The following is a 27,958-nucleotide window of genomic DNA, read 5'->3' as shown; positions in this document are numbered from 1 at the left end:
AAACAACCCAACTTCCCACTTTTGACTTTAAACTACAAAAAAGTAGTTGATATGGGGGAAGGCATGCATTAAGAAAGTATACTTACTGGAAGGAGGTTTCTTCTACAAAAGAACAAGTATATATCATTAATGCAAGAATTAATAGGGTATGATACAGATTCATATAAAAATGAGTTTGAGCTTAATTCCTTTTTCTCAGTGTTGAGTCTCACTTGCTGACATTGTATACCTTCTAAATCAAGCATTGGCAAACTTTTTCTGTAAAGGTCCACATGGCAAATGTTTTAGGCTTTGTGGGCAAAGAGGTAAAATCGAGGATATTAAGTAAGTACTTACATAACAAAAGAGAAAACAAATTTTCAATACTTTTTATCAATGAATTAAAAATATAAAAATAATAATCAAAGTCTTGTAATACAGGTCTACTAATTAGAAGAATGGAATTCTTTGGAGGGATAACATTTCTCTTATTTGGGAGTTCAACATTAGGTTGCCCTATTATCAAATAGACTGCAATGTTTATATGTAAAAACCATTCTTAGCTCGTGGGCCATAGAAAATCAAGTGGCAGACCAGATTTGGTCCATGGGTCATAGTTTGCCAACCCCTGTCTGAAATGCAAGTTCAAGAAAATGGTTCTCTTAGATAGATTTCCTGCTAGATGAAAACGGGAGTAACATTCTTAGCTAATGAACTAATAATATTCACGTAAAATCTTTAATTAATTCAGTGTTTTAAGAGAAAACGTTTACCAAGTCTTTAATAAAAGCACTCAGACAGGTATTCTTTGCAGGTAGAGAGAAAAGACAAGAATTTTGAATGAGCAACCTTATCTGTCTGTATTTCCACTGGTGACCAGCAGGGGGACTCAGCCGGATTACATTACACTGGACTGGATAGGAGAACCACACAACAGCTACTATTAATTCACAGAGCAGTTATTCTTAATTATAGGGAATATCCTTGAAACCACATTCACGGAAACATTTTTCAATACCTATTTATAGGTATTATTAGAAACCCCCTTTAAAGTTAAGTTTTATTTTGGTATAAGATATTTTTTAAACCTAAATTTCAAAATTAATGTTCCCTATAAAACAGCAGGTCTAAAACTTGTTCATGCTATAAATTTATTATCCTTAAAAATTCTACTTTATACACTATTTTTAGTGGACTTGATGGAGTTCTGCAACTTTGAAGGTCTCAGATAATTTTAAAGACTGGGAGTAAAGAAACGCATTAAGAGAATAAAACATTTAAAAATCTCATCCATTTACATCAAACCTATTGTATCACCAAATGGGAGTTCCAAGAGACCTAAACTTGAAGAATTAAAAACCTCAGAAGCAACTATAATACAATAGGTTTCTAGTTTTTAATTGAACAATTGTCTTCTAAATACAGTTGTGCTAAATTCGACATTCAACATTCCACAGTTCTATACTGATAAAACATTTCACAGATTTATTCCAATGAAATTTCTTATCATAAAACTAGAAATTAATTTTCATCTTGAGATATACAATCCCTTACTTAAAATAAAAGGATCTTAAATACATGTACATGTACTATAAATATCCACCCCCATTGCACATCTCTCGGTATCGCTGGACTATGCCCCTCCCCAGTGCCTCTCACATATTCTGTGATGATTCCTGGAATGCTGCGAAGAGACACCTCTGCCTTTCCTCCCTATATTCGCCGGGGTGCTTCATGACTCACCTTCGTGTCATCTTGGACATTTTCTATTGCAAGAAAATGAACGAAAAATATTCTCCAGAGTCTGTTAGAACATCTTAGGAGAAACAGTGTCTCAGAAGAAAACTCTATATCCACAGGAAGTTGTCTGGCAAAGAGTGAAATTCACTTACTTGAAAAGTAGCCTTTCCTCTGAGCATAGCACACGCCAAGGCCACAGACAGAAATCACTAAGGCCACAACGACTACAGCTGCTATGATACCACTTATGTTGAGATCATCTGGAATGCAAAATAAACCAGGCATGAATTCATGTCAAAAAGGCGGACCGATGTAGTCATTAAATCAAAAAAGCTCAAAAAACTCCCCTTGGACTTCCCTGGTGGCGCAGTGGTTAAGAATCTGCCTGCCAGTGCAAGGGACACAGGTTCGAGCCCTGGTCCGGGAAGATCCCACATGCTACGGAGCAACTGAGCCCGTGCACCACAACTACTGAGCCCGTGTGACACAACTACTGAAGCCCGCGCGCCTAGAGCCCACGTTCCACAACAAGAGAAGCCACCGCAATGAGAAGCCCGCACACTGCATTGAAGAGTAGCTTCTGCTCACCGCAACTAGAGAAAGCCCGCGCACAGCAACGAAGACCCAACATAGCCAAAAATAAATAAATAAATAAATTTATTAAAACAAAACAAAAAAAAAGCTCCCCTTTGTAGCTATACCATAAACACAGATAGTTTCATGCTTTTTAAGCCTGTTCCACTAACTCACTTCCACGGACATGGTTCAAAATTGATTGAAAATATTAACAGAGCTAAGTCTTGCAAGAATCTTAAATTTTAAGAAGTTCTATGATCCAGAAATAAAATGTATGGTATTCTCTTGCATGCATTTGGAGATGCAATAATCCATATGATTAAATATCAGATTGGAAGTGAGCTTTGAAGTTCAGTGAGTTCAAGTATTCTACTACAACACTCCCCTCAAATTTTCCTTAAAATTCCTCTACATTGTCATCTGTGTCAATTTCACAAATACGGAAAATTCATTCAGCCCCAAAGAAAGCCCACGCCACTGTTGTTCTATAAAACTAAGTATCAGAAACATCTTCTTTCTTGAATTTATATGGGCTTGTGGTTGGGTGTGTGCACACACGCACACATACACACCCACATACATATATGCCATTAAACTGTTATCCCATTAAGTTAAAAATGAATTAAACTTCCCAAGGCTTTTTCCTGTTGCTACTAAGTCATCTTTCCTCTAACCCAATATAGCTGCATTTTTTTGGACCTAACTTTGAAAAATCACTACCATGTTACCAACTTGTGAGGTTTTTCCAGTTACTGATTCTGTTGCCCAAGAATTAGATTATTAACCTTCTGAGGTTAATATTTCTGCAACTGGGAACTGCATCAAAAATACATTCAAGTCATTAATAAAACGATAAACGTGACTTTGGGAAAGAACTATTTAACAGGCTATTAGACATGTATCTTCATATAACAAAATTTACTAGCATGCTCTGGGTGAGGGATCCAACCATGTGTGAATCCATCTACACATTCAATTTGGGTCACATTTTTCCATCTTGTCCATGAGGATTTCACTAGCCACACTCTTCTGTCATTTAGACACTTCTTATGTATTGATTGATATGCAAATTCCTACGTTTTTAAAGGAACAAAGAGTTCTTTTTTTAAAAGCAAGTATTAATTAGCATATGGTTAAATAACTTGGAGAAAATATTAGGTAGCAGTTTCTCAATAGTAATTTTAGATATTTTAAAGCAGTGCACAGTTTGGGAGTGATTTTTTAAGAAATATTATTTGAATGAGTCTGCTTATCATGAAACTTCCTGGTCTTAAAGTTTTTTCTTAATGCCAAGTGTTATTAATTTTTCCAGATGCCTCTGAAATATTAACTGATTTTTTTTAAAAAAGGTAAATGGGTCAATCTTTCGAAAGGCTGAGTAATTTGACTAGAGTAGGAAACCTTAATTATTGCTTGATATAAACTCAGTTCATATTTGCTTGGGTATTGGGAGGTTGAGATTCATCTATTTATTCACTTGGATGAAAAATAGCAGAGAGGAAAAAAGGAACTCCACAATAATCATAAACTAAGGCAAAATTAAATTAATAACTAAATAAAACTCCTGAGAACCAAACTGCCTACGATTTTCTTTGTAATAGTCAATGATTTGACACCTACAAAGGGTTTAACCTAAGGTCTATGATCACCCTTAGATTGAAATTTTCATTGACAAAAAACTGTCCTGTAGTTTGTCAGTGAATCTGACATCTATGAAGGATTCAAGCTAAAGGCAAATTCTAAACAAAAAAACTGTCTTATCCTGTAAGTACTACTAACTCATGGTATAAACGTTATTTTATTTTCTTCAAAGAAATAGAAGATAGAAGACTTGTAAGTTAGAGGTAAGTTGTGTTCATCCCATTTGTCATTACTGTGAGATTCTGAGCAAGTAATATGCCCACCTTATTATGCCTCACTAAAGAGAAAATGTAATAACGTGTATGAAAATATTGTGTGTTCTTTCTTAAAAAAAAAGCCACAATAAAAGGAGGGTATCATTATTCTAAAATAAAAGGAAAGGGACCAAATGCTAAAATGCTAAGTATAAGCAGAATTTTCTGGAGCTGTACAATGAAGCAGCCTGGGAATAATCAGCAAACCCATGATTTACTTTCTTTCTGTACTTCAGAAAGGATTTATTTAGAACAGTACACAGGTTTTGGTTACAAGTTGTTGGTGATAATTCACAAAGAAAACTGGAAATGAGACTTCATGAATTATGTATTTCCAAAGATCTGAATTCCAAACCAAGGATGTAAAACATCGAGGATCAATGGGTGAGCTTTAAACAAAGCAATTCTAACTTTTAAGTCAACTTATACCAGAAAGAATAGATAACGTGGAAATCATGTTCAAATTAAAGTGATACTACTAGCAAAACACAGAACTTTAAAGTTTGTTATGTATTTATTCACTGCATGCAAGGAAAAATTTAACTAGTATGTCAAAACCATGACTTCACCTATATTATTTCTTAAGATAAAACTAAATTAGGCACTGAAATTAAACATGATCATTTAAAGAAAAAATAAAATGGGATAGTGAATTTTCTAATAACTCCAAAGCAGCATTGAGAGGGATATTTTCTGATAATTTAAGCAAATGCTATGTTTGACTTTAAATGTCAACACTTGAGTGAGTTGGGTAGATAATGTGTCCCCGAATTTTTTCAAAAAACCTGAAATTCAAACTTACTTGTGGAAATTAGAGTATACTATTGAATATCTTATACTTTAGGATATCCTGAAGTCTAATAAGATTATATTTTCTTTAAAATATCATGCTAAGAGTTAACTGTACACAGACAATATAAATTACTACCCACGTATCTGCATAGTTCAAGACGCGTGGAAAAAATGCATAGTTCAAGTCACCTTTAACCCCTCGGGTGACATCTCCAGCTTCTCCCTCTCTATTACACAACCATTTTCAAAACACGGCTTTCATACGAGGACGAATTTAACCAAATTGTTAAAAGTAAAATGAGAAACAATGTTTGCTCTGAAACTCATGTAATCTGAAAAGATAATTTTATTCGACTCTAAGCAGCTTATTTTGTGTAATATAATATACGGCAGCTATGTTTTATAGCAAACTAGATCCATAACTATATTCAACATGTCTTGGGAGTTCCGTGATGGCCTAGGACTCGGCGCTTTCACTGCCGTGGCCCGGGTTCAGCTCCTGGTTGGGGAACTGAGATCCTGCAAGCCGCGCAGCATGGCAAAAAAAAAAAAAAAGTGTCTTTTTGGACAGCCTACTCTGCAATAAGTATAAATATAATAAGTATAAACGTAGTATTTCAGGGGTTTGAAAAAAATTACCAACAATTAAAATAGCCAGTACCTATATAGTGCTCAAAATACACCAGTGCCATTCTAACACTTTCGAATATTAATTATTTTAATCTTCCTAACAACTCTATGAGGACAGTGTATTATAACTTCAATTTTGGGGAGACTGAGGCACGGAGGTTAATTAACTTGCCCAAGAGGGTGTAGTTAATAAGTGGCAGAGCTGGAATTTGAACCCCCATTCTGAATTCTTGACTCCGAGCAACTTACAGGACTCTTAGCTTTTGTCTGAAAGAGGATTGCTCAGAGGAGCATATTTTAAAATTAATTATCTGAAAAATTCAAAAATCTGTAAAATACAATGATAAATGTTCCTGTCTTGCTTGGAAGCTGGATTAAAACAGCATGTTTGCTTTTTGTAACATTATGTCAAACTGATTTTAAACATTCCCTTCCATTTATCCTTCAAATAACTCAGCTCTTACTTACTCCTTGCTCCTTCCACCCCCAAATATTTGCACGTACTAATTGCAAACCATTTGTTCCTCTCAATATTTCGTGCTTACCTACTTGCATTCGTTTCCCAGGACACCTGCGATGTCCAACAGAATTACGGGCTTCACAGGAATATTCTCCACTGTCCAGTTTTGAAACAGTATTAAATTGCTATTTGTAGAAGAAAAAAATACATATTTATTTAAGCAATAAATCTATCAGTAGACTCCCAAAAGAACGGTATTCCTTAAATTTACCATTAAGTTGGTCTTTCCTTTTCAGTGACTTAGGACTTCATAAATTTTTTTTTAAATTTTATTTTTGGCTGCAGTGGGTCTTCGTTACTGCACGCAGGCTTTCTCTAGTTGAGGCAAATGGGAGCTACTCTTCTCTGCAGTGCGCAGGCTTCTCATTGCGGTGGCTTCTCTTCTTGCGGAGCATGGGCTCTAGTCGAGTGGGCTTCAGTAGTTGTGGCTCGCGGGCTCTAGAGCACAGGCTCAGTAGTTGTGGCGCACAGGCTTCGTTGCTCTGCGGCATGTGGGATCTTCCCGGACCGGGGATCAAACCCGTGACCCCTGCACTGGCAGGCAGATTCCCAACCACTGTGCCACAGGGAAGTCCCTAGGACTTTATATCTTTACAGTGAATTCAGAAATCTGCCATGTCTTCAAGGAGTAATTAGCTAGGCCTCTGTTTAATTTGACAGAGAAAGACAAATATATACAGGAAGTGTCTTTTTCAGTGTGTGATACTGAAAAAGTAGTACAGTTAGGAAGACAGTGGGCATTTTTTAAAGTTTACAGCACATGGTAGTATTAAGTATTGTAGGTAGTTCTAAGTCCTAGGAAACACCATTTATAAATAAAGGCCTCCTTGGCCTTAAAGGCAATTTTCTAAGTCACAAGTGAGTTCACTGCAGCAGCAAACAATGAACACTTCCTCTAAAGAGCCAGAGTTACTACCAGGAAGTAGCATAGGGCCCAGGAAAGTCTTAATGTCATTTATAGGATTACAAATTCTATCAGTTGTAGAATTTGTGAAAATTATGAAAAGATAAAGTCCAACCAACCCTTGTTCTGTCTACTCTGTGCCAAAGCAACTGAGAGGCAAGACTTTGATGTAACAGGCTTCACAGTAGTTTAGCACCTTGGAGAATTTCAGGAAGGAAGGAAGGAAAGAAAGAAGGAAGGGAGGCAGGCGGGCAGACAGGAGTAAAGAAACAATGGGTAGATAGATGGATAGAAGGAGAGAAGTTGGTTAGGTAGTTAGTAGGAAGGAGGGAATTCAGTGTGTTCTGGACACCTTCAAGGATCCTGCCAGGACCTAAGGAGGGTGAGAGGGGTGCTCGGACCCATTCTTTCAGTATCCTCCTGTCACACCCTCAGTACCACAGTGGTCACTGCTGACTGCATCCAAGAGAGGCCATGAACCTCCAAGGAGCACCTCCTCATTGTCTTGTATCCTCATGTAATATATGTGCCTAAAAACAGCCAGGGTTTTGATCTATTGAAGGCCTTTTCCTCTCTTTTCCCTACCCACTACCCATATACCTCTTCTTTCTGTATCCTTCAACATGGTGCAATAGAAAGCTTTCCCTTGTGTATTCTCACTTTACGGAATCATCAGTCCCAAGAACCAGACTCCTTTAAAGATGTTCACCATGAACTCAAAGCCAAGGTTATGTATAAACAGTAAGTTAGACTAACACCGAAAATGATCTTCCAGGATATTAAAACTGGTGATTAAAAGGAAGCCCTTGTCTTCCATACACTGGAGTCTTTGTTTTGCTCATTTTTCAGAAAATAACCCATCCTGGTTCTGCCCTGGTGCACCCCTTTGACATCACAGATATTTCAAGGGTTGAGCTGAGGAAAGTGAATCTGTATCTTTTCAGACTTGCCTTGGGGCTTTTCATCACCTGCTCTGAGAAAAAATAAATTTGAAAAGTAAATATAGCCAAGTGTGACAGCAGGTTTTCTGCCCAATTTCTCAGTGTAAAATCACTCGGACCTGCTGACTGAGCCTGCTGACGCTGAAAGGGCCAGAGCGTCCCTTCCTTGGGGAGTAGCCATATCAATCCACTGATATGTTTATCTTTCAGTCACTTTATCAATATGCTTTATTACTTACCAGAGGATCTACTTTTTAAATGTTATCATGCACTTGTAGACTGAAGGGATGAAAGGAAATACTATACCTCCTCTAAAAATTTATTAAAATTTTTATTACCATGCCTTTAAGATTCTTTTGATAATGGTTGTGATAGTAATTCTGGCTTGCTGGAAATGCAGCATTTCAAAACTGACATATTACTTTGAATAAAAAAAAAAAAGCTTCAAATTTAATTGTCTTTTTTTACTCCCATCTCTACCCTAAAAAGTCAGAGACAAAAACAGTAAAAATACTTTTATTTGTAAATGTCATTAACTTTAAAGATCTTACTTACAGATTTCCAACAGGATTCCTTAGAAAGGCTTTTCAATCGATCAGACAATCTGGACTAAATCTAAAGTAATAGATACTCAAGTCACAAAGTCAATTGTTGACGAGCTAGTCATGGAAGAGTTTAATGACACAGACATCCTATCATAGGTTGGCAAGAGTCACTATTCTCACATGGCTGGTACTGAGGTCAGGGCATCCCCAAGAGAGTTTTCTATTTTTAAAAAATTTTTTATCAAAGTATAGTTGATTTACAATGTTGTGTTAGTTTCTGGTGTTCAGTTGTACATACATGTATATCTCTATTCTTTTTCAGAATCTTTTCCCTTATGGTTGATTACAAGATATTGAATATAGTTCTCTGCACTATACAGTAGGACCTTCTTGTTTACCTTTTTTTAAAAAAATTTATTTATTTATTAATTTTTGGCTGCATTGGGTCTTCATTGCTGCGCGCAAGCTTTCTCTGGTTGCGGCGAGCGGGGGCTACTCTTTGTTGCGGCGCGTGGGCTTCTCATTGTGGTGGCTTCTCTTGTTGCGGAGCACTGGCTCTAGGCGTGCGGGCTTCAGTAGTTGCGGCACGCGGGCTCTAGGGTACAGGCTCAGTAGTTGCGGTGCGTGGGCTTAGTTGCTCTGCAGCATGTGGGATCTTCCTGGACCAGGGCTCGAACCCGTGTCCCCTGCATTGGCAAGCGGATTCTTAACCACTGTGCCACCAGGGAAGCCCTGTATCACATTTTAGATTCCACAGATAAGTGATGTCATATGATATTTGTCTTTCTCTGTCCGACTTACTTATTATGATAATCTCTAGGTCCATCCATGTTGCTGCAAATGGCATTATTTCATTCTTTTATATATAAATATAAAAGAATGAAATATATGCGATATATATGTGTGTGTGTGTATATATGTGTGTATGTGTGTGTGTGTGTGTGTGTGTGTATATATATATATATCTATATATATATATCTATATATATACATACAGCACATCTTCTTTATCCTTTCATCTGTCGATGGACATTTTGGTGGCTTCCATGTCTTGGCTATTGTAAATAGTGCTGCTATGAACATTGGGGTGCATGTATCTTTTCAAATTAGTTTTCTCTGGATATATGCCCAGGAGTGGGACTGCAGGATCATATGGTAGCTCTATTTTTAGTTTTTTAAGGAACCTCCATACTGTTTTCCATAGTGGCTGCATCAGTTCACATTCCCACCAACAGTGTAGGAGGGTTCCCTTCCCAAGGGAGTTTTCATGCATTTCCCTGATATAATAAATATGAGACTGCACCTAGCACCTTTCCAGGCCTGATCCATCATCATGACTCCATCTTGGCCTGCGTCAGGCCCCTGGTGCAGACCTTTTTGTGTCCAACTCCCTAGTTCTCTGTTTTGTCTTCTCCTCTCCTGTGGCAGCCTTTTCCATCACTTCTCTGTATCAGTGCCACCATCTTTCCTGCTACCCTTTCCTCTCTCTACTTAACGAGCAATGGTATCAGCCCTCTACTCTCCATTATTTTAGTTCTAATATTTTTTTTTTCCAAATGCAAGACAGTTATTAGGCCAATGTTTGAAATGACCTTACCAGAGTTCCAGATTTTGTATTCATTGTGTATGAGCTGTTGGCACTTGGAGAGCCAAGTTTTGGATTCTCTAGCAAACGGATGCCATCCTTAAACCACGTGTATTCAGGAGCCGGGTTGCCTTCTTTGTCTTGACATCGCAACTCCACCACAGTTCCACGCAGTGCCGAACTGGGTACTTCACATGATGGAACTGCCGGAGCCACTGGAGGGTGGAAGTCAAATGGCACTGGTTATTTACAAGCTAAATGAGGATTTTAACAGCCAGCTAAAGATGGATTTATTGGACACCTGTGACAGAGACTGGCTACTTGTTCAGGAGACCCACTTCCTTTCTTCACAGGCACACAGCTAGACCACATTTGCCAGCCCCCTTGTAGCCAGATGGGATCACATGCATGAGTTCTGACCAATGGAATCTGGGAAAAAGTCATATATGCTATTCCCATGCCTGATCCATAAAAGCTTCCTGTATGATTCTCCATCCGTTCCCTCCCCCTCCCCCTCCCACTACCAAGGAGGTGTCAATACCCATGGTGACCTCAGAAAGCTATGTATCAAAGATGTCATGCTTACATTAGCTTGGGTCCCTACTGATTTCATTAAGTAGGGCAATACAGTTCCACCACTGCTATCTCTGTCTCCAATTATTTAGACTTTACTTACATGAGAAAGAAACTTCTATTATGTAAGCCACTCACTGAGAGTTCAGGGCTTACCTGTTACACTTGCAAACACTACATTAGCTACTACAACAGCTATTCTTTTCTAGATAAACAATCTCTACTTTTCCCCTCATCAATGATTTTAATGTATTATTATCAACTATATTCAAACAAAGTCAAACCTGAGTATATTTTCAGGATCAGTACTCAAACTAAAATCCCATTCAGGCCAAGATAGAGAATACCTGAATTAAGGTTATTATGGTCCCAGGGATTTGTAAAGTAAACCAGACTTTACTCAAATCCAGGAAAACCCAGAACTGTCTGTGTAGGCAGAGTTCTAACATGGTCCCCCAAGTTCCCCGGCCCTGGTGTATGTACATGTTCTCTCAGTTATTCAATCAAACACGAATGTAGCTACTACTCTGAAGGGATTTTAGAGATGTAATTAAGGTCCCAAATCTCTTGTCTTTAAGGTAGGGGAGATTATTTAGATGGGTCTGCCCTAATGACATGACCTCTTTTTTTTTTTTGATGTTTTAAAATTTTATTTATTTGTTTATTTATTTAGGCTGCACCGGGTCTTGTGGCATGCAGGATCTTTGTTGCGGCCTGTGGACTTCTTAGTTGCAGGCATGCATGCGGGATCTAGTTCGCCGACCAGGAATCAAACCCATGCCCCCTGCATTGGAAGCGTGGAGTCTTACCCACTGGACCACCAGGGAAGTCCCCACCTGACCTCTTTAAAAGTAGTTTGCTCTGGTTGGTCACAGAAGGGAAATTCAGGGATTCAAAACACAAGAAGGATTCAACATGCTTTTGTCGGGTTGTAGATAGAGAGGCCCCCTGGCAAGGAATGAGGTGGCTCTAGGAACTGAGCGTGGCCTCCAGCTGATAGCCAGCATGGAAAGGGGACCTCAGTTCTACAACCATAAGGAACTGAAATCTGCCAACAAGAATAAATGAGCTTGACGGCAGATTTGCTTCCAGAGCCTCCAGTCAAGAATTGAGCCCAGCTGACTCCTTGATCTCAGGCTTGTGATATCCTGGGCAGAGAACCCAGCCACATTGTGCTGAGCTTCTGCCCTACAGAACCGTGAGCTAATAAATGGGTGGTTGTTTTAAGCTGCTAAGTTTGTGATCATTTGGTATGTAGCAGAAGACTAATACACCAGCTGAATCTCCTGCAAGGTTTTCTGAATGAAATTTCTTCTATAACAGTAAGTACATCATTAGAATTTTAGAAAGAGCCTGGACTATATAGAAAAAGGAAGAGGAGTTGTTTTATTCTCTTTGCTTAGTAGTTTATAGTAACATCTATGGAGAAGAACTGATCATTTCCTCACCAATTGTCATCATGGGCAGTTGCTATCTATCAGTGAGTCTTAGAGTAACTAAATATATTGGCTTTGAAGTTAACCCCATCTGGATCCAAATCCTGGTCCAGATACTTACTAGCTCTGCAGCCTTAGGAAAATCACTTAGGACCTATCTCCTCATCTGTAAAAATCAGGTTGTCAGTAAAGATTAAGTAAAATTACACATGTGAAAGAGCCTAATGCATACTAGCTGCATAATAAATGCTAATTTCCTTTCTTTACCAAAATAACTTCTATACTTCCCCAGCCTACATTTTTAAAAAATTTTATTTTATTGAAGTATAGTTGATTTATAATGTTGTGTTAATTTCTGCTGTACAGCAAAGTGATTCAGTTATACATATATATACATTGGTTTTCATATTCTTTTCCATTATGGTTTATCACAGGATATTGAATATAGTTCCCTGTGCTATACAGTAGGACTTTGTTGTTTATTCATTCTATATATATAATAGCTTGCATCTCCTAATCCCAATACTTTTTTTGTTTTATTGCTTTTCTATCATCTCATTTGAGACTATTTTATATGGTAAGAGAATTACTACCTATGCTGAAAGTGATTGAAAAATAAACTCTTGATAAAGCAGAAACTAACACACCATTGTGAAGCAATTATACTCCAATAAAGATGTTAAAAAATAAATAAATAAATAAACTCTTGGGGAAAATGCTTCTATGTACAGTGGAGGACCATTAAGGTTTACCTCAATCTTAATTGAAAAGAGATTTTGTCATAGTAAGTTAGTAACAGTAAAATTCCAGCAGCCAACGAGGTGAAAAGGAGTAATAGCCAAGATTCTGCAGGAACAGCGGTGCTGGTGGTCCACCTTTATAACTTTACTCTCTGGGGCCCTGAGTTGCCTCATTGCTCCAGGGCTGGATGATGGGGATGAGGGTGGGAACAGTAATCACACAGAGACAAGCACATCACCTAATACTTCTAGAGTGAGTGTATCCTCTTCCAGGTTTTGACCTTGTTCAGATGGGGCACTAACTTCACAACGATATTTCCCGGCATCATTTCTCGTAACATTTTTGATCCGTATGCTGAAATCTATCATCTCAGCTCGATCTTTAAAATCTCCTTTTAGAAAAAGAGGACAATGATGTTAATAATGATATAATAACTTTCTATATACTACCTTTCTCTAGTCACTTCATTCAGTAACCACTGCATTTATTTTCCTATTAATAAGCTCAATTTAAAAAGTATATATGAGTGCTGCTCTTTCAAATTTCTATTTCTTTTTTAGAACGTCATGCTGTTCACAAAAGAACACTCAGTTCCGTATTCCCATATTTTATTCTAAAGAATTCAACCCTCATTCCTGCCTCATCCCCTTTCTAGTATGCTAGAATAAATAGATTCACATCTTCAAAAGATACTGGAGAGCCTAGTTTAACTAGCTGGAACAGTAACTTTATGTGTGGTGGCTTGCATGATACCGCCACAAAAAAGAAGGTGAGGGGGTCTTTAAAAACATTCTTTGGCTTAGTTTTTGATAGTAATTTGTGCGGAATTAAAATAGTGTTTTGTATGACGTTAGATTAGCATTACAGAGAATTCAAGTAAAGACAGCTGTGTTATTAGGCCTCTGCTGCCCGTAATCCTATCTTAACAGGTAAGAACCAGAGGGATATTTTAAATTTTCTATGAACTTTAAACATTTGCTCACTTGTTTAATTCTTTAAAATTAAAGTAAAACGTATTTTAAAATAATAACCTGTTTATTATACTTAAGTTGTATTTCCAACTTTTAAAATAATTATAATGGAAAATTTCAAGCATGCACAAAATTAGAGAGTATAGTAAAATGAACCTCAACAAACCATCACCCAACTGTAATTTTAATCAATGCTAGGCCTGTCTTACTACATCTGTACCTTTAACCACTGGATTATTTTGAACTAAATCCCAGACATCATTGCATTTTATCTATCATTACCAATACTTTAAATTAAAAGTTCACTATATATTCAACAAGAAGGGTAGGGAGTATAAAGAAATGTATAACAATAAAAAATGTAAAAAAGAAAGCACTGGATACGGGTAGCTGTATTTACCTTCCCCTAAGTCTTAACTCCCTAAACTTCTCAGTGATGGCCTTGCTTTCTCAATGGTGATATGGAAAAAGGGTAAAGTTACTACAATCGAGCAGTGACCCTTCATCCCAACCCCACACCATCTTTTCTTCCTTTCTCTCAAGAGTTTAATCTACTGGGCCAGCAAGAACAATGGCATCTTACATCCTCTAGAAGTGAGGTGAGAAATGAGGGGTCCAGGGCCTCCATGGAGTTCATGCATGGAGGTGAATTTCTTCTGTTCTCTGTCCTCTGTTTTTGTGGTTGTTGTGTTTTGGGTCTCAGTCTCTACTGGTTTCATCTCACACTTACAGAAACACATTCTCAGTCATCAGCCATGTCCTGCCCTCATTGGTTAATTAAAGGACCTGGGGTATTTGGTGCTCTCTTGCTCTCACCTTATCGAGTCCCAGCATCTTACCTTGAAGAGCCTGTTGATAGTAGACAAAGGAGACACTGTGCCCCAGTTTCTTCCACTCCAATCTGGAGGAACTGGTCTTCTTTGGGTATTTACAGGCTAAAATAACCTCTAGGAACAAAAACAAAAATACTTTTTAAAAAAATTGTCCCTCTGAAATAATCTTTTAGTTAATTAATAAATTTTTAACATCCTTAAATTATTCTTTTATCCATTCATTCATTTATTTATTCATAAATTTCCTCAACAGGTACCATGTTGGCTTAATTCAAAGATGAATTGAAAGCATTACGATTATTTCGCAAAATAATTTTGTGACACTATGCTACTTTCCCTAGTTCTTGAGCCTCAGTTGTCATCTGTAAAATAAGATAGTATCTCATAGAGTTGTTGAGTCTTCATATACAATAATATATGCAAAGCACACATGCCTGGACATAGTAAGTCTTTAAAAATGGCAGCTATGATTAACTATTTATCTTTTTCTTCCCCATCTATCTCAGTCTTCAAGGAGTTTACAGTCTGGTAGAAGAGACAAATAAGACAGTGTAATTTCAGTCCAAGGTGATGAGTGCCAGGATGGAGGTAAATAGTGGATGCTTCACACCTACTGCCTAAGAAAGGCACTTATGGGCTTCCCTGGTGGCGCAGTGGTTGAGAATCTGCCTGCTGATGCAGGGGACACGGGTTCGAGCCCTGGTCTGGGAAGATCCCACATGCCGCGGAGCGGCTGGGCCCGTGAGCCACAATTACTGAGCCTGCGCGTCTGGAGCCTGTGCTCTGCAACAAGAGAGGCCGCGATGGTGAAGAGGCCCGCGCACCGCGATGAGGAGTGGCCCCCGCTTGCCGCAACTAGAGAAAGCCCTCGCACAGAAACGAAGACCCAACACAGCCAAAAATAAATAAATAAATAAAATATTAAAAAAAAAAGAAAGGCACTTAGCCCAGCCCAGGCCATGCTATGGAACCCCAAATGGTCCCTCAACACGCTGCATTCTCACTCAGATCCCTTTTTTGATAACCTTCTCTGAAAATACATTAATACGCACCCAATATGGTCTCCTAATAAATCATTGACTCCTACCCCTCACCTCAATCCAGAAAAATTATTCAAAGATTTAATCTTGGCATCAGGTTTAACCGCCTCAATGTAGCTCACTAAGGTTACTTTACCACGGGGAATTTACTGCACTTATGTCATTAAAGAATTCCTGGAACTACCCAAGGAGCCCCCTCTTTTAACTGTCCAAACAAGATGACGGACGGAGGAAAAACCCAGGGCCTGCCTGCCAACTGCTTCAAGTTGCCAAATGGAAACCTCTAGTTCTAACTATTTTTTAAAGTATGTTTCAGCCAGCTCTCCGGAGTGTCAACTTCATATTTTTTTAAGTTTTTATCTTATATTGGAATATAGTTGATTTACAATGTTGTGTTAGTTTCAGGTGTACTGCAAAGTGATTCAGTTATACATATACATATATCCATTCTTTTTCAGATTCTTTTCCCATATAGGTTATTACAGAGTACTGAGCAGAGTTCCCTCAACTTCATATTTCTGAAACTTTTTTTCCTCCACAATGCATACAGTTTGACCTAAAAAACAAAGCATCTTTGACTAGAAGAGAAACTATGGTAAAATCCTTCTCATACCTCTGATTTTGATGTTAAGCAGACTTAATGCCGTTAAAAAAAAAATAATTCAGGATATTACATGACATGGTAGATTAGAAAGCAATACTTATAATATTTATCCCAGGTTTTATTAAAAGTATACACATAGATATGGATAAAAAGCCTGTATAAATATGTATGAAAATATTAACCCAGTGATGATTTCTGTGTGACAGAATTATGATTTTTCTGTTAAAATGTAGTTTCTAATTTTTTTTTTTAGTTCCACACACATTGCTAGAAATACAGAAATAGAATAACAGGTAATGGAAGATAGAAAGTAGGACAGAGAAAAGAAAGACAAGGAAAAAAAATCTAAAAGTTGTTTTTAAGGATGCCTAGTTTTAAAAACAGGTTTTATGTTACAAACAGACATCATTTTACAGACATGTTTACAATTACGCTACACAGACAAATGTGTGCCGAGGGACTTGTCTGAGGAAACGTGGTTCTGTTCTGTTATTACGGAGAATGGGTGGTGGCCTTCCGGAGTCTTGAGTTTTAGATAGGTTTCCTTCCCGTATTTTGTTGAGTTTCCAACAATTAAACACACACCCACACTCATTTTTAGCTCACACTCCTAGGTCTTAGGAATAAATATACACTCAAATAATCATATTGTTTCACATATTTAACTGGACACACACACACACACACACACACACACACACGCTCTTTTTGGTCAGTTCTTCCTGATTTCTATACTCATTACTCTGTGGAAAACCTCTGCAGAAATTATGTTAAAAATGTAACCAATGGTTTTCTTAAGTGAAGTGACTCCACTCCAGCCTCAATCTCATTGACCATATACAATGTGGAGAAATGGTCTATGCAATTTGTCCAAAATATATTGAGTATTTACTGTGTGTCCGGCATTGTTCTTAAGCTATAGCAGTGAGCAAAACAAAGATCCCTTCCCTTTGGGATCTTACAATTTGCAGGGGGTCAGACACACAAGAAACATCACGAAGTGAATTATACAGTATGTTAAGAGGTCATGAGTGCTATGAAAATAAGAGTAGATCAGAGTACAGGAAGTTTGGGAATCTGGGGAATGGGGGTGCAGTTTTAAAAAATAGAGCAGTCAGAGTTCACCTCATTTAGAAGGTGATATTTAACCAAAGACTTAAAAGAGGGAATTTGAATTTTTGAATTTCCTGGAATCTGAATTTCGCCTTGTGGTTCTTTGGGAGTGTTCCAAGCAGGGGAACACCTTGACCTCCAAAACTGTGAGAAACAGTAAATCTACTAGAATCATGGGGCCAACATCTGAGGATAAAGAACTAAGTGAACTGAGAAGCTAACTACCATGAACTCTCCTCTCTCTTTTCAGCCAAAATTCAACATTCGTGGCCAGCATAATTTTCTGTGTCTAGCCCTCGGCGTTATTATGCTATAATATAGTAGTTTAAGGCACAGGCTTTGAAGTTAGACCTCTGCCATAAACCAGATATGTGATATTGAGCAAATTATTTAACTTTTTAAAAAAAGATGTGATTGTGTTCACATCTGTAAAATGACAAGAACAACATTACTCATCTTGCAAAGTTGTGGTAAAGATTAAATGAGATAATATATTTGCATACTTGGGTGCACATGGTACTCTGTATACAGTCCTTGTTCCATAAATGGTGATTATTAGTTTTACCCATGAGGCACTTCTCTTACTTGTAGTTGTAAGCTTGCCTTGGCATGGTAGAAATCCATACTTAATAACATCATAAATCTACCTCCAAATTACTCAGATTTGAGCTAAAGTGTTTCCTGTGTTTGAGACAGCAATGAAAATAATATAGACATAAATCATACTTTCTCAAAGCAAGGCATATTAGGACAGAAAAATGCACCAAGTTTTTCCATTAAGATGATTATTACATTGCCAAAAATATCTGTTCCAGTTTGGATTGAGAAAAGATAATTCTTTGTTTGGAAAATGCATTTGTTCAACATGTAGAAAAATAATCACTTTAAGGAATCACACAGCTAGAATCATTGTGAATTTTAATTTTTCTAAGATTCTGTATTGTTGACTCTTGTTTGATTTCATTCTCTGTGCTCAAGTTAAAAATCATCAAAATCTTACATAATGCAAGAAGAGAATGGATACTACCAAAGTAGTTCTGGAGAATTACCATAAATTATTACTTTTGTGGAGAAAAGCATGCTATTAAATTCTGATTTATTGCTCTCAGGGTTGTGCTCTCTGCATAAGGCTGCTCATGTAATTTACAAGCCTGGCAGAGCAGCCCTCGCTTTACCCTCATTCTGCTTTTGGCCTCACTATGGGAAGTGATACAGAAAAGCAGTACTGAAAAGAAGGAATTAATTAATTCATGATCTATTGACATCAGAGAGACAAAAGACAAAAAACTGAATGAATTGGGGGGAACACACATATACATATACACAAATCATAAAATATTTTAGTACAACTCAACAACAAAAAAAACAAACAACCCAATCAAAAAATAGGCAGAAGACCTAAATAGACATTTCTCCAAAGAAGACATACAGATGGCCAATAGGCACATGAAAGGTGCTCAATATTGTTAATTATTAGAGAAATGCAAATCAGAACTACAATGAGATACCACCTCACACCAGTCAGAATGGCCATCATTAAAAAGTCTACAAATAACAAATGCTGGAGAGGGTGTGGAGAAAAGGGAACCCTCTGGCACTGTTGGTGGGAATGTAAGCTCGTGCAGCCACTACAGAAAACAGTATGGAGGTCCCTCAGAAAACTAAAACTAGAATTACCATATGATCCAGCAGTCCCATTCCTGGGCATATATCCGGACAAAACTATAATGCAAAAAGATACATGCACCCCTATGTTCATAGCAGCACTATTCACAATAGCCAAGACATGGAAACAACCTAAATGTCCATCGACAGATGAATGGATAAAGAAGAGGTGGTACCTATATACAGTGGAATACTAACTACTCAGCCATTAAAAAAAAAAAAAAGCCATTTACAGGGGGCTTCCCTGGTAGTGCAGTGGTTAAGAATCTGCCTGCCAACGCAGGGGACAAGGGTTCGAGCCCTGGTCCGGGAAGATCCCACATGCCACGGAGCAACTAAGCCCGTGCGCCACAACTACTGAGCCTGCACTCTGGAGCCCGCGAGCCACAACTACTGAACCCAAGTGCCACAACTACTGAAGCCCGCGTGCTCCGAAACAAGAGAAGCCACTGCAATGAGAAGCCTGCGGACCGCAACGAAGAGTAGCCCCCGCTCGCTGCAACCAGAGAAAAGCCTGTGCGCAGCAACAAAGACCCGACATAGCCAAAAATAAAATAAATAAATTAAAAAAAAGAAAAAGCCATTTGCAGCAACATGGATGCTGCTAGAGATTATTATATTAAGTGAAGTAAGTCAGAAAGAGAAAGCCAAATACCATATGATATCACTTATAAGTGGAATCTAATATATGACACAAATGAACCTATCTAAAAAACAGAAACAGACTCACAGACATAGAGAACAGACTTGTGGTTGCCAAGGGGGAGGGAAGGTGGGGGAGGATAGACTGGGAGATTAGGGTTAGTAGATACAAATTATTACATATGGAATGGATGGACAACAAGGTCCTACTGTATTAGCACAGGGAACTATATTCAATGTCCTGGGATAAACTGTAATGGAAAAGAATATAAAAAAGAATGTATAATGTATATATGCATAACCAACCGAGTCACTTTGCTGTGCAGCAGAAATTAACACAACATTGTAAATCAACTATTCTTCAATTAAGAAAAGTAAAAACAAAAAAATATTTTAGACTTTAAGTAAAATTAAGTTACTGCATAAAATATCCTAAAAGTGAAATGTTGAAGAAGATAGATAGAAATTTATTTTTGCTTTATGGAAAGCCAAGTTGGAATGATTGGAGCACATATAAAATAGAATCAAAATATAATTTTTTATTAAAAGGAGCAGAGGCGAGATTAAAAAAATAGAAATTACTTGGGAGTAAATAAGACTAACATTTGATTGCAATAAACATAGAAGGATTTTCTATTTCCTATCTGTAGAAGGATTTATTTTAAAAATAAAACATACATTTTAAAGTGATATAAAAATGGTACAGGGTTTTAGTTTAGAGTGTTGGAAATGCTTTGAAACTAGATAGAGGTGGTGGTCACACAACATTGTGGATATAATAAATGACACTTAATTGTTCACTTTAACATCATGAATTTTATGTTATGTGAATTTCACCTTAATACGTTTTTTAAAAGTAATGTAAGACTAAAGAATATACTTTTGGCATCCTAATTCAGATATCATGGTGTAGGGCCTGGGGAGGCAGAGATGAATATCTGTGGTATCCAGTTGGACCCAACAGTAAGATCCTCCAGAAAAGTAAAAAGTGAGAGAAATTAACTTTGTTTCCTTTGTCCCACATGGATACCCTGATCCATCTTTTCCTCTCACTGTGCTCACTCATTGGCTTTTCCAGTCTCCTTTTGGGCATCTCACCCAGCCCTGTTTGTCTTCCCTGTAAGTACTCCATAGTCCCAAATTACTACCAATCATTAATTTCTGTTTCCCACCTCTCCCCATTTAAAACTACGTCATGATAAAGAGTGTTTTATTAGGTTAATCATGTAAAATATTAGGACTTCAAAGAACCTGAATAACCTAAATAATTATTTAAGTGAATGACTGATTCACTGATTCTTATTATAGCATATTATTATTTAACAAGCACATATAACTTACTATATGCCAGGCATGTCTGTAAGCACCGGTTAAATACTAGATCATTTAATTCTTCTCACGCCAGGCCCCTTTTTAAAATATTTTTCTCTTTACTCCAAACCTATCTCTCTCCAACTGCAGGAAACTAAGACATGCCTAAAGAAAAGGGATCAGACATTTGAAATCAGTTTCTTAAATGTTTACGGTCTAAAGAAGCATCACATTTAAGAAACAGTAATTTTTCAGGTTGCCCAGTATTATTAATGTGTTCTAGGTAAAAACCCTTCAGAGAAGTAGTAGATAGTCAACATTTGAAGTAAATTTATAAAGGTTCATTATTCTTTTTGGTTCTTAGATCCTTAAAAAAATTTTTTAATTGTGATAAAATATACATAACTTAAAATTTACCTTCTTAGTGATTTTTACTGTACAGTTCAGTAGTGTTACATATATTCACATTGTTGTGCAAGCAATCTCCAGAACTTTTTCATCTTGCAAAATTGAAATTTTATACCTGTTAAATACCAACTCCTCCCTTATAAATATTTTAAGAGGCTAAAATAAGTAGCAAAATGATACCCCAACAATAGGCTATATTAACTTTATCTTAAATACATAGAGTGGGGTTTGCAGTGTTAATTCCCATTTACCAAATTTAGCTGAATGGAAACTTTGCAAGATCTCCTTCTCCCAGTTTTACAAATTAGATTTGCTTTGTTGCAGATACTTTATGTAATGAGACATTCTTTGTACATCAGGTCTCTCGTGGAATGTCCAAAATTTCTACTGAGGAGGTGGAGAAAGAGTTCTCAAGGGGGAAACAGCAGTGAGCAGCATTTCAGCAGAGGAGTTAGCGCGAAGTGAGACAGAGGTTCCTGACAAATAGAAAGGCACTAACGTGTGTCATCTCTGTGAGTTATTTCAACAATACAGATCGTGAAAATCAGTAAGGTACTCTACCTTGATACTCTATTGCTGTGACTACTTGATGATCTTTTGAGGCAGAGAATCCATAGGCCTTATGATCTGAAAGATTAAAACAGATAGGATAATTAAAATAGTGCAAAAGGCCATTTTCAAATGTTTGAATGGGGTGCCATATTAAAGAAAACTAGCCTGAAGTTTGGTGACAGTTTCACACAATTCATAACACATAAGTTTTAAAGTATCAAAACAGGAAAAGCTAAGGCAAACTATATGTTTTCTCCATTTTCTATATTGTGGTTTTGCCCTTTAAGCATTTCCCAAAGCAGAACTCATGCATCTATTTGCGCCCCTCCCCCCTGCTGCCCCCCCAGACAGCACACTCTCACAAGCTCAACTGCTAAACAAGAGTTTATGTCTTTAATTCAGCCTAATGTGCGATCTAGTACTGTCACAGGTATTGCCCCCTGCAAATAAAAGCTAATTATTTTTAGTGCTTTATGTAAGGACATAAATTGCTTTATGAACTTATCCCTGACTATACCTATATCATATAGAAATGAGTCATTCAACGTATTTACTATGAAATGTACATAGTACATACATAGTATGTACATGATATATACATAGTACATATGTACATAGTATATACATAATATATAATGATTATAAACTTTGTATAATAAAGTTCTGATAAAAAATGCAAAAAGAACACCTTTGTTATCCCCCTAAACAGTTCCATGATTTTCCAATCCTGGAAAAAATCACTGATCTATAGGACTGAAATCCCTAATGGGATCTGATATGATGATGATGATGATGATTTTTTTTTTAAAGGAATTCCTTCATTTTATTTATTTATTTATTTATTTATTTATTTATTTATTTATTTATTTATTTATTTTTGGCTGTGTTGGGTCTTCGTTTCTTTGCGAGGGCTTTCTCTAGTTGTGGCGAGTGGGGACCACTCTTCATCGCGGTGTGCGGGCCTCTCACCATCGTGGCCTCTCTTGTTGCGGAGCACAGGCTCCAGACGCGCAGGCTCAGTAGTTGTGGCTCACGGGCCTAGTTGCTCCGCAGCACGTGGGATCTTCCCAGACCGGGGCTCGAACCCGTGTCCCCTGCATTGACAGGCAGATTCTCAACCACTGCACCACCAGGGAAGCCCGATGATGATGATTGATGGTGACGATATTATCAGTTTCCCCACCTGATGAAATCCACATTTTTTTCAGGTGGGGAAACGGAGGCACAGAGAGGGTAAGAAACTTGGCCAAGGTTATATTAGTAGTAAGTGGTGGATCTGGGATTTTAACTGACCTAAATTATACCTAAAGCCCACAGTGTTTATTACTCTTCTATACTGGGCCTCACATCACGTTCCTCCCAAGCTGAACTCTGAGGAAGGACTGCAGATTAACAAAGATGCCTGGTGGAAAAGTCCACTGGTCTAATGAAGATGGCATAGGTTGAGAAATTGGTGGTAATAAGCAAGGCAAGGACTGGCTCAGAAGAATAACAGGAAGATGGAAGCTAAGAGGCGATGACTGGAGAAGTAGGGCACTAAGGTAACCTCAGAGGAAAGCTCTAGATAAAGCTTTCTCAATGTTGACACTATTGACATTTGAGACTAGATCATTCTTTGTTGTGGGAGGCTGTCCTGTGCATTGTAGGATGCTTTGCAGTATCACTTGCTTCTACCCACCAGATGCCAGTGGCATCCCTACCCCCCTACCCCAAGTCATGACAACCAAAAATGTTCCTAGATATTGCCAAATGTCCCCTGCGTGTAAGATGGGGAAGTCCTACCTGGTTGAGAACCACTGCTCTAGACTTACAGCTAGGCTGGTTTGACAACCCAGGAATAGACTTAAGGAGGGCAAGGAACCATGAGTTCAAGGATTTTGAAAGTTCCTATAAGATCAGAATTTCTTAACTATGAAATAATTTATTACACTTTTGTGAAGGAGAGAAAAATCCTTCATATGACATGGCATCTTGTCTTTCAATCATTCCTCTGTAAGTACACTGACATGTAAATGAATCTTCCACTGTGCCAGATTTTATCACTCCTGAAGAATACATGCTATTCTGGATAATTTTTTTTTTTTCCTTTCTCTCTTCTCTTGGAAGCCTGGACAGCAAATCTAATTGTGAAATTAAAAATCTCAAAAAACTACAAACCTCAAATGTCTAGCTCAACTGTTCAACATTGTTTAACTATTCAGGTTCTACATATCTCTAAATTGCAAACATCTTCAATAAGGAAACTGGCAAATCTATGTGAAGAATGTAGGCCTGAACTGATCCTTTTTACTGACCCTTGTAAATATACTTGTATAAAGCAGTAACCCACTTGGCTCAGTCTTAGAGAGGTATTGGAGCCACCAAAGAGTAATTTCAAAATAACTCTTTTGCTTGCATATTTCAAAAACCATGAAGGGGTCCAAGAAATCTTTTAAAATACTCTATTTTCCCTTTTCCATGTACTTTTGTCACATACTAGAATATGTCCCATAGTCCTCTGCACCGCCCCCCGCCCCAGCCCCTCATGCCTTTCTTTTCCAGCTTCTCCTCTCCTGCCTCAACTTTATTTTGTAGAGTCCAAAAGGAGGGTTTGGATTTTCAGACAGCAGAGGAAGGGAAGAGACTAAGCTGGCCAAGCCAGAATCCTCTTAAGTGAGCTGGAGAAAAGTTAGGGTCTCATGGGTCCTTGTGCATTACACCTACGTTTTAATGACATGATCATTGAATGTTTTTGCCTGTGATTCTGATTCTAAACCATTATTCTGTGAAACTTTCGAAGTACACTTTGAAAGAGTCTCTTTTCTCTTTTAGAAATGTGTAAATTAGTGTGCTCAGAGAAGTTCCAATTATGACTGGCGTTTCTCGTGACTTTTGAACTATTTTAGTATACTTTTTAGACAAAACAATGAAGATTCATATTCCCTAGAAATCAGTTGAGGGGACAATGTTGGCAAAATAGGAAAAGATAATCTTTGTTCCCTTCACATCACATCTTTGAACTTTTCAAACACCACACTGCCTACTGAGAATGTTTATTTTCTTTAGGAGTCTTGGGCCTACTTTCATTTGAGGCAAACATTAGTCCAATCTGAGACTGTAAGATTTAGGATCAGATTGAATCATCTTTTCCTTTTCCTTTTTTTCAAAAAAATAATTAATTAATTAATTTTTGGCTGCGTTGGGTCTTTGTTGCTGCGTGCGGGCTTTCTCTAGTTGTGGCGAGTGGGGTCTACTCTTCGTTGTGGTGCACAGGCTTCTCATTGCGGTGTCCTCTCTTGTTGCAGTTGCAGAGCACGGGCTCTAGGCACACAGGCTTCAGTAGTTGTGGCACGCGGGCTCAGTAGTTGTGGTGCACGGGCTTAGTTGCTCCGTAGCATGTGGGATCTTCCTGGACCAGGGATCAAACCCATGTGCCCTGCATTGGCAGGCAGACTCTTAACCACTGCGCCAGCAGGGAAGTCCCTCTTCCCTTTTCTCAGTTCCAGTTTTCTACTTGCTAAAACTTCCTTTGAGAATTATTTCTTCAATTTTCAAAAATCACTTTTAAAGTTCTATGGAAAATAACAGCTGTTAACTTCAGGAATTTTATTAATTCCCTCATAACTTTTGTATGTATATATTTGAATAGAAAAAGAAAGGTGTCTCAGACAAGGAAAAAGAAAGGATTGGTTGAACTGCAAAAATTATGAAGGCAAAAAAATTATAACGGGGCTTAGTACTATTAAATTAATGAATAGATAGCATTTCTTGGTAGGCTGAATATTTCCTTCAATGATTTTAAGCATCTTCTCCTAGCTGTCTTGCTTCCTCTAATTCTATTTACTTCAAGGTTTGCCTTTAATTAAGTAAAAATATTTTTTAAAGTGTAGTCACTTACGTTGAACTTATTTAAACAGAAAGCTCTAAATCTTAAAAAAAAAAATAAGATTTCTACTGTTTTCCAGCCTAAGTCTTCGAATTCAATTTTATTTTTCTAACTTGAACCCAATAACTCTATTTATGAAAGCAAAATGTTTTGTATCAGTATTTCACTAGCAGATGTTAGGAATAGGATCTGTTGGCCGTATTCTTTTTTTTTTTTTTAAATATATTTATTTATTTATTTATTTAATTTATTTATTTTTGGCTGTGTTGGGTCTTTGTTGCTGCACGCAGGCTTTCTCTAGTTGCGGCGAGCGGGGGCTACTCTTCGTTGCTGTGTGCGGGCTTCTCACTGCGGTGGCTTCTCGTGTTGCAGAGCACGGGCTCTAGGCGCGCAGGCTTCAGTAGTTGTGGCGCACGGGCTCAGTTGCTCCGTGGCATGCGGGATCTTCCCAGACCAGGGCTCGACCTGTGTCCCCTGCACTGGCAGGCTGCTGGCTGCTTTCTTGAACTGATTTTTTTTCTTCACTTTTCTTGAGTAAGTTGAGTAGAAAAATAAACAAAAATTTGTCATGTAGGGCCGCTGGTTAAGGTCAAAAATTGTTTTAAACCTAGCTGCAAAACGTCTTTCATAGTTATGGATGTGTGCCAAAATCACTGGCAGAAGTTCATAAAATGAGATTAAGAGATGATTATTTCCATAACTTCTAAATCTCCAAGTCAAGTAATTCCTAGTCAAATAAAACCTTTGTGATTCTTTTCTCCCCCCCACTGTAAGAATGAAAGTTCTTATATGTCTATCACCCATCTAAAATAATTTGGTTTGGCTAAGAGTAAATATGTATTCACACTATCACAGCTTAAAAATTTACTATAAAAGTGTTATTTAAGTGAACACTTTTCATTGAAAACATGATTAGGAAAAACTGAGATGTTACAGAGGTTTTCTGTTTGTTTTAAAAGTACATTATAGAGGACTTCCCTGGTGGCACAGTGGTTAAGAATCTGCCTGCCAATACAGGGGACACGGGTTCGAGCCCTGGTCCGGAAAGATCCCACATGCCGTAGAGCAACTAAGCCCGTGAGCCACAACTACTGAAGCCTGCGCGCCTAGAGCCCGTGCTCCGCAACAAGAGAAGCCACTGCAATGAGAAGCCCGTGCACAGCAACAAGGAGTAGTCCCTGCTCGCCACAACTAGAGAAAGTCCACGTGCAGCAACGAAGACCCAACGCAGCCAAAAATAAATAAGGACTAATAACTAACTAATAAGGACCTACTGTATAGCACAGGGAACTCTACTCAATACTCTGTAATGACCTATATGGGAAAAGAATCTAAAAAAGAGTGTATATACGTATATGTGTAACTGATTCACTTTGCTGTACGCCTGAAACTAACACAGTATTGTAAATCAACTATACCCCAATAAAAATTTTTTTTTAAAAAAGTACAGGGCTTCCCTGGTGGCTCAGTGGTTGAGAATCTGCCTACCGATGCAGGGGACACGGGTTCGAGCCCTGGTCTGGGAAGATCCCACATGCCGCAGAGCAGCTGGGCCCGTGAGCCACAATTACTGAGCCTGCGCGTCTGGAGCCTGTGCTCCGCAACAAGAGAGGCCGCGACGGTGAGAGGCCCGCGCACCGCGATGAAGAGTGGCCCCCGCTCGCCGCAACTAGAGAAAGCCCTCGCACAGAAATGATGACCCAACAGAGCCATTAAAAAAAAAAAAAATTCATTAGATAGAATACCGTGCATAAGAGCAAGTCATAAAAACTGTGGGCATAAATTATTTCATAAGTTTTCAAAAATAAAAATAGCCATGTGTTTTCTTTTTTAAAATTTATTTATATTATTTATTTTTGGCTGCATTGGGTCTTTTTTGCTGCGTGCGGGCTTTCTCTAGTTGCGGCAAGCGGGGGCTACTCTTCGTCGCGGTGCGCGGGCTTCTCATTGCGGTGGCTTCTCTTGTTGTGGAACATGGGCTCTAGGCGTGCGGGCTTCAGTAGTTGGGGCACACAGCCTCAGTAATTGTGGCTCTCGGGCTCTAGGGCGCAGGCTCAGTAGTTGTGGCACAAGGGCTTATTAGTTGCTCCGCAGCAT

General features: G+C 38.1%; 1 protein-coding gene across 3 annotated transcripts in view; it reads right to left on the bottom strand.

Annotated features, from left to right (window-relative positions):
• The window catches only part of JAM2 (junctional adhesion molecule 2), a 67,070-nt gene that overhangs the window by 4,372 nt on the left and 34,740 nt on the right, over positions 1-27,958 (bottom strand). The window contains exons 2-8 of one of the 3 annotated variants that reach the window (XM_068546926.1): positions 22,006-22,071; positions 14,668-14,775; positions 13,096-13,248; positions 10,120-10,322; positions 6,158-6,257; positions 1,872-1,979; positions 87-102 (exon numbers count right to left, since the gene is read on the bottom strand). In XM_068546926.1, coding sequence (XP_068403027.1) covers positions 87-102; positions 1,872-1,979; positions 6,158-6,257; positions 10,120-10,322; positions 13,096-13,248; positions 14,668-14,775; positions 22,006-22,071 — 754 coding nt within the window. Of the gene's footprint in view, positions 1-86; positions 103-124; positions 259-429; positions 893-1,871; positions 1,980-6,157; positions 6,258-10,119; positions 10,323-13,095; positions 13,249-14,667; positions 14,776-22,005; positions 22,072-27,958 lie in introns of those variants that run through there. The other 2 variants (XM_068546927.1, XM_068546925.1) reach the window with 2 other exon arrangements.

Source organism: Eschrichtius robustus, chromosome 6 (assembly GCF_028021215.1).
Source record: "Eschrichtius robustus isolate mEscRob2 chromosome 6, mEscRob2.pri, whole genome shotgun sequence".
Classification (NCBI taxonomy): domain Eukaryota; kingdom Metazoa; phylum Chordata; class Mammalia; order Artiodactyla; family Eschrichtiidae; genus Eschrichtius; species Eschrichtius robustus.
Note: the sequence above shows the minus strand (reverse complement) of the source record. Positions and strands in the feature narration are given on the sequence as shown.